Raw genomic sequence first — 8,730 nt, forward strand, 5'->3', positions numbered from 1 at the left:
TTTTCAAACGCGATAGGCGCTCCCGGCGAGGGAAAGCCCTGCCCTCTCCTGTTTGATTGGGAGACGGAATGACTCGGCGCTGCCCATTTCCCAATAGTCTAGGGCGATGAGGATTGATGCATCAGTTACCCAATCGCAGCGCAGATCCGTGAAACCCGCTCCAATTGTCAGGCCGGGAAGGCGGGCGCCGCGCTCGAACGCGGGGCGGGAGAAGATGGCGGTGCGCCGGCAGCTGCAGGAGCTCTTCCAGGACCCGCAGCTCAGTGGGGCCATCACTGTGGAGCGGCCGCCGTCCCCCGCCGCTGCCGCATGGGTCTTGCGGTCGCCGCCTTCCTCGCCGCCGGCCGCGGTGTCGGTGTCGCCACCGCGGCGGCAAGGCCCGCTGCCGGAGGACTGCGCCATGTTCCAGTGCCGCGGCTGCTGGACGGTGCTGGGGGACTCGCTGCACCTGTGCGCGCATGAGGAGCGGCGGCTCGGCCTCCTCGTCTGCTTCAGTCAGTGCCCGCCTGGCGGCCTCGGGCCGTGGGGGGGTGGGCTGGGCTTCGCCTTGGGTGTCCCGAGGCGGCGGGGCGGGCGGGCGCGTATCTGGGTCTGGTCCGGGGGGGGGTCTCGTTTTCAGCGGGTCTCTCTTCCTCCTCAGAAGTCACAAACGATGTGGCCTGGGAGGACTCGCTCATGATCGGCCTCGAGGGAGCCCTCCTGGGATGGTGCGTAGCTCACCTGGTCCTTGCTTTGGGCGTCGGGAACAGCCGCCGCGGTAAATTGCGTGGGCAAAAAGCGGCTTCTGCAAAGCTGGGAGCCAGGAGCTCCTCTGACCTGTGCGCTGGGGTTTCTTAGGGGCTCGGTGAGCTCCCAAGTGCTTTTTGTACTCGTGCTTCATCGTTTCGGATGGAGAAACCTTTTGTGGGCATGTAGCTCTCATTTTTGTCAAAATGAAAAGTTAGGCTGCTCTAACCTTTGTTGGTGGGGAGGGACATTTGATTGATGCAGTGAAAGACAGCCTAGCCTTTAGGTCTCTTCCGTCTGCTCCTTCCCTAAAAGGTCTATTGCCTAAATTAAAGCATCTCTGTTTGGGGTTTTGGACTTTTTTTATACTGAAAATTAATAACTTCCGCTGCTGTATTCATGAGCCTACAGTTAGCAACAGGTTTGGTAACTCTGGGATTAGTCTGATGGGAAGGATGGAAATATTACCTGAGGACTTACAGAACCAGTAGTTTGTTTAAATGATGTTTAAAGGCTATTTTACAAACCATAAGGGCTGGGAACTTTTTAAATATAAGACTTGGTTTTTTTCTTTTTCCTCTCTCTGCATAAGGCAATAATCTGTTTTATCAGGAAGAAATTTCACATCTATGACCTGGCACGGGCATTGTTTTACCAGTTAAATAATGTTCGAGTAGTATAGCCTAATCCACTCTATGATAATAAGACATATATTTTCTTCCTTAATTGCAACTTCACTTATTACAGAGATTATTTCTTGCACAACACGCCCAACTTTTAATGTTCACTTTCTCTTTATATGTATTATTTCTTTAAGGAGAAAGCATTATTATGTCTTGTTTTGCTGTCCTGATAGAACTGAGGATTTTATGTCCTCTGACAAGCATGCAGTATGTGTGGTTTCAGAAGCTTCTGTTTAGTAATATTTTTCTTTTTCTCCTTTTAGTGCTTACAATGCATTATCCTGTCGGTCATGTGGCTTGATCGTGGGCTTCATTCTTTATTCTGCCTCCAGTGACCTGGCCTATCTCCGAGGCTTCTTCTGTTTCTTCAAGGACAGCATCCTCTGGTGAGAATACTGTATTCTTATGGCCAATGATTTCACAGGAGTTTGTAAGTTATTACAACAGGGTATACAACTAATCTACAGCTAACAAAAGCAGCTTTTCTTTTGACTGAGCGCGTTGGTGTGGGATTTTAATATCCTCTATGTTTAAATTGTTTGTGTTGGTGTGACTCCCATTTGATTTGCCTTGCACTTCTTGAGTGTCCTTATTTAATGTCAAGGTTTAAATTTAGTTGTTTGCAATACCAAACTCTCCTTCAGTTACAGATTCGCTTAGCTAATGTAAGGTATCATTGTAGTTCCATGATAGATTGAGGACTTGACTATAGAAACTGTAAATTACTTATAGCTGGTGATGAGAGGATCTTATGATTTCAAAGTAAAACCATTGTTATGTTTTTAATATTTTCATAATGTATTGACTACTTTTGGCAACAACTGTGTATCTGCTTTAAAATAATCTTAAATAATCTAAACAATGAATGCAACTGTGGGGTTTTTAACTGTTGTTCTTGTTTTTTTTTTCCCTTTCCCCTTTTGTTTTCCAGTTATCTCTTAAAAAAACAAATGATAATAGAAGCTTCTAAGGTGACTTTTCCTGCTGTGACCTTAAAGGAACAACTGCGGGAAGTAAGGTTTCTACATTAATTTGTATGGAAAATATTTTTTAAATGCTGATATTTTTGGATATCCAAAAATATATTAGTCCAAAAATATATTAGTCCAAAAATATTGATACAATTACTTTTGTTATAAGTGCATAAGATGGAGAAAATACTGACTTATAATACAGTGACTGACTTAAATGTGAGACATGCAAAACATTTTCTAGAACCACTTACCTGCAAAACATATCCAGTTCTAGATAATTCTCTGGCAAAAGTGTGTTATCCTTTTATCTCTACTCTTTGAAAAGAAAAAAAACGAGAATCATTTAGAGTCTAGGGACTTGAGTTGTCCCTAGAATTGATAAGTCACCGTTGAAGAATTTAAAAAATAGCCATTTGTTAATTTGAAAGGGATTCTAGCACAGTTGTATTTATGGCTATGTAAGCTCAAAACAGCATGGCAGTATTTACTTGTAGTTTCAGAGACAACACTAGAAACCTCCCTCCTTTTTTGGTGTTAAAATGTTCTTTTCTGTAACTAGGTTAGTTGTTAATTTAGTAAATTGTCTGTCCCATAGTTCAAATAAAGTTACTGCGTGTAGGAGACAGCCAGTGTATACAGTATTTATGTGCTTACTTGTTCCTTACTTTTTTTCTTTTTTAGTTTCTGTTCTAAGCATGGAAATGGGCCCGTGACGTTTCTTAAGTTTTGTCTTCTTCAGAGTCATCTTCCAGTGTCTTATCATAAGATCAGAGTGTTTTCATAGGTCAAGTTAGGCTAAAATGCAAAAGTCTCATCCAGGCAAGACTTCTAAAGTTGAGACGCATTTTTCTGAAGTAAAAAAAATAGTAGTACTTCATTGCAAACATCAATTATGTGACTGTGGAGAGTCTGCTTGTTGACTAGAACAAGTGCAAGAATCTGGTCTTTGCTTTTTGAGATACAATGTCAGCAGGATTTTACTCTTCTGCTTTAGATGTGTTAACTTAAACCCCAGATCTGGAAATGGCATTTTTGAGGGACTGTCCACGTGCATTCCTAAGCTAATGATGAAACAGTCTGTCCAGATATTGTCAACGAAGGTCTCTGGCTGTGTAAAAACTTGTAATGAGTTAACTAAGAAAGCTTGGATTGACCGTAGTAAGGCTCCAGCAATTCTGTCTCCTCAAGTAGAGTATTTCCATACATCTCTGAAAGGGGTTACGCTGGCACACATTCATCTGTCTCCTCTTTGTAGTGCAGGCCTCTGATTTGGGTACCAGTTTTGGCTATATTAGACATGTGGTATAGAGATTAAAGCTCAGTATAATTTTTCATCTTGAAAGTCAGCTGCTCTTTAGCCACTGAAAGTGGGGTGCAGGTCATTCAGAGATCTAGTGTTGGGACATTTTTCTCTAGTTTTAATCCTCTTATTTATCTTTTTTTTTTTTTCCCCTAGCTGAAAGAAAAGCTTGTGGAGGTCCACATTCGCGTAGAATTGCTGATGAAGAAGCTGGAGGAACTGGAACAAAATAATAACGTGGCAGAAAGGCAAAGCTCTGCATCAGATGCAGTTGGCCTACTGCCAGGATATGCAATAGTCAGGGTCAACTAAAATATGCCATTTTCAAGAACTGCTGGAGTTGTTTCTGCGTCTCTGCTGAGTTTGTTCATTATGATGAAACAATGCACCAGAACAGGTTTGAGTGTTGATCTGTCACTTTATCTGTGTATAGAAAGAACCAATGCTTAAGTGCATCCCTTCAATCTAAGGGGAACACTTGAAAATCTGACATACTGAAGTTATGCTTGGAAAAATGAATAGCTCACCATGCAGCACATCACTCTCTGAGACAGTACAAGTATGACTTTGATTCTTTCTAATGACTTCAGGGGGAAAAACAGCCTTTGAAATATTAAAACCAGGTTTCTGGAACTATACAAAACATACTAACAAGATGATATTCAAGAGCAGCTACTATAAATTGAATGTTCTTACAGATGTCTAAAGTTCTTGTCCTACCTTTTCATATAGATACAGTGGTAATGGCAGCTAGCTTTTGGTCAAGTGGCTCATTAGCTGTACCTGGTATGTGAGGCACTGCTAAATGGCCTCCTGATTAGTTCTTTCAGATTTGCTTGTGTATGTGGCCTGCAAAAGGAGCAAGCTAGCATGTCATAGAAGCTGCACAGTGTGCTTAGTGCCTGAATCTGGATGGCTCAAGCTGGCTGGAGCACAAGGTTTTGGATTTCAAATTCAAGGGCAACCCATGTGCCTGCCAAGTCCTCTGGGAGTGCAGCCCCGTGGCTGCACAGGACTGAGTCAAGTTCTGGCAGCTCCGTGAAGATTAGGCTGTGAGCAACTGCCTTTAGCAGATTTGAGCCTTTCTTTTTGGGGCTGAAGCTGTGAAACCAAGGAACAGTCTTTTCTTCTCCTTCACTTCTCAGTCGTGGGAACACTGCTCTGCTGAAGTTGTGATGGTCTGCCGGGTGCCCTCCCTTGGCCAGTCAAGATGTTTCATAAAAAATACCTAATGGGTACTCATTGGGATCTCTCCGTTTTGAATGGGTTCTGCTTCTTTCCAAACATCTAGAAAGTAATTTGATGGAAAAGAAAGAACACTACTTACCCCTTGTTATTAGGACAGAATATCTTTATATTTACTCTTGTTAGGTGGAAGATTAAGGGTCTTTTCCTCTCCCTTTTGCTGCCTAAAGGACTGATATTTTAAACCTTCCATAAAGTTTAGTAGTTGTCTGTAGTAGTCTAGAGAGGATTGTATTTACTTGGTCAACTTAATTTCAGTGATGCAATTTGCCATTCCCTTACTTCTACTTCCATATATGATTGGCAGATTGCACTCCCCGTTGCTGCTGATGCCAGTACTCCCTGTATTTCATAGTCTTAATTATTTTATTTGTAAAATAACTCTTGTCCCCTCTGCTCCAAGCCCATTACAAAACTCACTGCAAGGCACCTCAGAGGTGGGCAGCTGGTACTTATACTACTACTTATATTCACTGTACTGCTTTTTGATTATGAGTTCCGGGTTGTCTCAGTTCATTCTGATTAAGCAATAACATAGAATATCAACAGCCATTCTGCAGGGAGAGGAGGGGCTCTCTCTCTTAAATTCTAATACCATATGCTATCTAAATTATTTTTAGTTTATGTTTTACAGATTTGACAGGCGTAAGTGCAAAAATGCTGCTTTTCAATGACAGCTAAATTCAGGATATCAAAAGTAATTACTTTTGATAAAGTAAATGTCACACTCTTACCAGACCTGTTTCATTGCCTGTAATGATAAATGTTATCTTCGCTAAAATGAGCTCTATCCTGAACCCTTAACTGGAAGGCTGTTCTTAACAGTTGTCACTGTATATTCATGTAAAGTTTGGATTCTCTGTATTTGATTATTTCATTATTACGCACAAAAGTTTTTAAAGTTGTGTTGTGCAGTGACTTCTGCATTACATTTAAGGGCCTGTTGGTCTTTAACTGGGGTCTTGTGACTAAACTCATTTTGTGCAAGCATCTCCCCATCTCAGGTAAATGTTTTCTATTGTATAACTTCACCTTTGTGTTACTTTCCAAGTGACAGCCCTTTTGTTGTTGCATCAGGCTAAGAAATACGGTTGATAACGGGACTACTCACTTTTGCCCTTTCATTCCGGTTTCTGCATTGAGACCGTTTCTTGCTGTATACTTTACATCTATACTGCGTATAATAGTGCTAAATTGTCTTGCTTCATTTAGCTAAGTGTCCACCCCTAAAAGGAAAAGAAAGCTGTCAGGTACATTTTTTTTTTTTTATATCATCTTCACAGTTGTAAAGAAGAAACTTTTTAAATTAAAAAAAAAGCTGAAATTCAGAAATCTATATTGTGCAGATCACATATAATATCATGTGAATCATAAGCCCACTTCTTTTCCTTAGATTATGTTTGCAGAAAAAAACAATCAGTTTATCTTGCTTACGTCCTAGTTCATTATGAAGCATTAAATTAACGGTTCCTTATATTACATTACTTAGCATGAATTTAAACAAATTACGAGTATGCTAAATAATAGCTGGTAAATTTTAAAACTACATTTCTCTAATCTTTGGAACTGGGAGGACCTCCGCTCTGTTGAGTCAAGCTGTGGTCCTTCATGTCCGTTTGTCAAATGATGTTTTTTCTTGGCACTGACTATTGCCTGATTTACCTGCTGACACTCACAGCAGTACAGTGTTCTAAGTAAATTCTGTTTTAAAAAGCAAGCCACCTTAATTTACCAAACATAAAATAAATGCATTATCTTCAGTAATTTGAGATGAACGTTTTCTGAGATACCAACTTAAACCTATGGGTGCATTTTGATGTAAGTGATGCTTATCAATTTTTATTCCTGAAAGATTCAGCTTTTGATCCCACAGCCTGTCCCAGATTCAAGTTCCTTTTTATCTACAATTGATCAGTGAATATTTGTTTTTTCTTATTCTAGTGTAGAACCTCATCTCCTCTAACTAGGCATCTTGAGAGATGTGTTCTAGCTTTAAGTGCTGCCAGGGCCAGCCTGGCTTGGGAAGGATGGATTCTCTATTGAAATGAATACCAACCACTTCAAAAGCAAGTCTCAAGGCCTTCTTATGTTAGCTAACCGGCAGCTGTCTTCTCTGGAATCTAAAGACAAAAACAACTAGAAAATGAAACAAATCAAGGTGGTTGAACAGGCTACTGAGGTAAAATCATACTGTGAGTCTTCTATAAGCTAGCGTAAGGGTTAGCAATCCACAACAGGTTTTGGAAAGCTTGTAGTAGGGTTGGGAGCCATGGCTCCTTCAGCACAGTCCTCATAAGGTGGTGTCCTGCTGCTACGTTACAGCACTTCCCGAAACTGCTTTCAGCAGCAACTGTAAGGGAAGTTGTGCCTCCCTGCAGGTTGTGACATGCCATAGAAGGAATTTTTCAGAAATGTAGTTGCCAAAACAATAAATAATCCACATATATGAAACAGTTTTCTGAGGGGCTTACTACTTTTAGGCAATCTATACAAGCAACAGAAGCTTTCTGCTAGCATCTAAAACAACCCTTGAAGCTTTTATCTGATAAGTTGCCCATCTTAATATGAGTGGAGTAACAATTTTTTTTTAGTTGCCTTCCAAGAAGTCAGAGGCTCTTGTGCCTGAAGTCTGCTGAACAGCTGGACCCAAAGCAGATATCCAGCATATGTGAGTTTAGCTCAAATTGTTAAGTTTTGACAAAGGTAAAGCAAGTACAAACATATCTTAGAAGTGGAGTGTAGTGTATAGTAAGTTGGTTAATTTGTCTTCTGAACAAACGACACATCCAGTTTTAGTGCATTCTCAGCCTGTGCTGCTTTATTGCTAAAAAAATTTGTATACAGGTGCAGAGTTTCCAAGTTCATTTTTAAACAGTTCCTCTTTACAGTGTCAAAAGAATAAAATCTTATCTTGAAATCCTCAAAGATGCATAGATATAAAAGCAAGCTGCCTTTTGGAAAAACATCAGAATTTGCAGGGAGACATTCTTTCACTGTTACCACGTAAAACATGTGTGCAATGGGAGTACATAGTTCCTAGTGACACCAATAATTTCCTCCACTAATCCACGTGAGCATGCCATCGGAAGTTCAGTATAAGAAGTATTTTCTAGCCTGTTTTTTAAGTACTAAGGTAATTTTTAAGAATCGATAACCAATACTTCTCCTTTGCTGTTATATCATACTTTTCAAAAGGAGGATATCTTCACTGACATCCTAAAGTAGCTTCTTCCCCAGGTTTTATATTGAAGTGAATAAGCATTAACAAAGGATACAGCTGCTTACTCATCACACAAAAGAAAATATATTTAACAGGGTTTAAAACCATGTAAAATGTTCTAAAGAATACCCACTAAGAATTAGGTGACCATCGTTAACCGCTGGGCTAAACTTGTTTTACAAATTCCCTTTTTGCTCGAAGAATTTGGCTCAAAGGATTTCATTTAGTCTAGCTTCTGATACCATACATTAGTTTTCTTCTCTTATATTCCTATCTTCTTTTGGCAATTCTTGTACTTGTATATCTAGAAAGAGCATTCGTGAGAAAAACGCAACCCCCATTCTAAACCCAAATCACGGTGCTTTATGGATAGTTGGCTATGAAGTATGAACAGGAGTTAACTTGACACACAATTTCTTCCTCCAAGACACTTCCTCTTTCTATTTAAGAAAGAGGACTGAGCCTCTGTACATGGAGAAGTGTTCTGCACAAGTTAAGCCCACCTACAAAATTAAGCTAAGCTAGAAGTATGGAATTCTGCAGTAACAAGCTAGTATTCTACATGTTTGAATACAAGTTTAA

The 8,730-nt window shown here is 40.3% G+C and overlaps 1 protein-coding gene across 1 annotated transcript; it reads left to right on the forward strand.

Moving 5' to 3' along the window:
* The first annotated feature begins 43 nt into the window (after positions 1–43).
* On the forward strand, positions 44–6,262 carry OIP5 (Opa interacting protein 5). The gene is made up of 5 exons (XM_075152154.1): positions 44–494; positions 641–707; positions 1,673–1,795; positions 2,341–2,422; positions 3,840–6,262. Exons 1-5 carry the CDS (start codon positions 107–109, stop codon positions 3,993–3,995), a joined length of 816 nt encoding a protein of 271 aa, XP_075008255.1. The 5' UTR covers positions 44–106; the 3' UTR covers positions 3,996–6,262.
* The last annotated feature ends 2,468 nt before the right edge of the window (positions 6,263–8,730 follow it).

This window comes from Calonectris borealis, chromosome 5 (genome assembly GCF_964195595.1).
Source record: "Calonectris borealis chromosome 5, bCalBor7.hap1.2, whole genome shotgun sequence".
Classification (NCBI taxonomy): Eukaryota; Metazoa; Chordata; class Aves; order Procellariiformes; family Procellariidae; genus Calonectris; species Calonectris borealis.

What these genes read in the sequence shown, in the direction of transcription:
- OIP5 (XM_075152154.1), top strand. Translation starts at nt 107, where the DNA reads ATGAGGATTGATGCATCAGTTACCCAATCGCAGCGCAGATCCGTGAAA. An exon ending in TTCAAGGACAGCATCCTCTG is followed by an intron (nt 1,796 to 2,340) that starts GTGAGAATACTG and finishes TTTGTTTTCCAG; the next exon opens with TTATCTCTTAAAAAAACAAA. An exon ending in TAAAGGAACAACTGCGGGAA is followed by an intron (nt 2,423 to 3,839) that starts GTAAGGTTTCTA and finishes TTTTTCCCCTAG; the next exon opens with CTGAAAGAAAAGCTTGTGGA.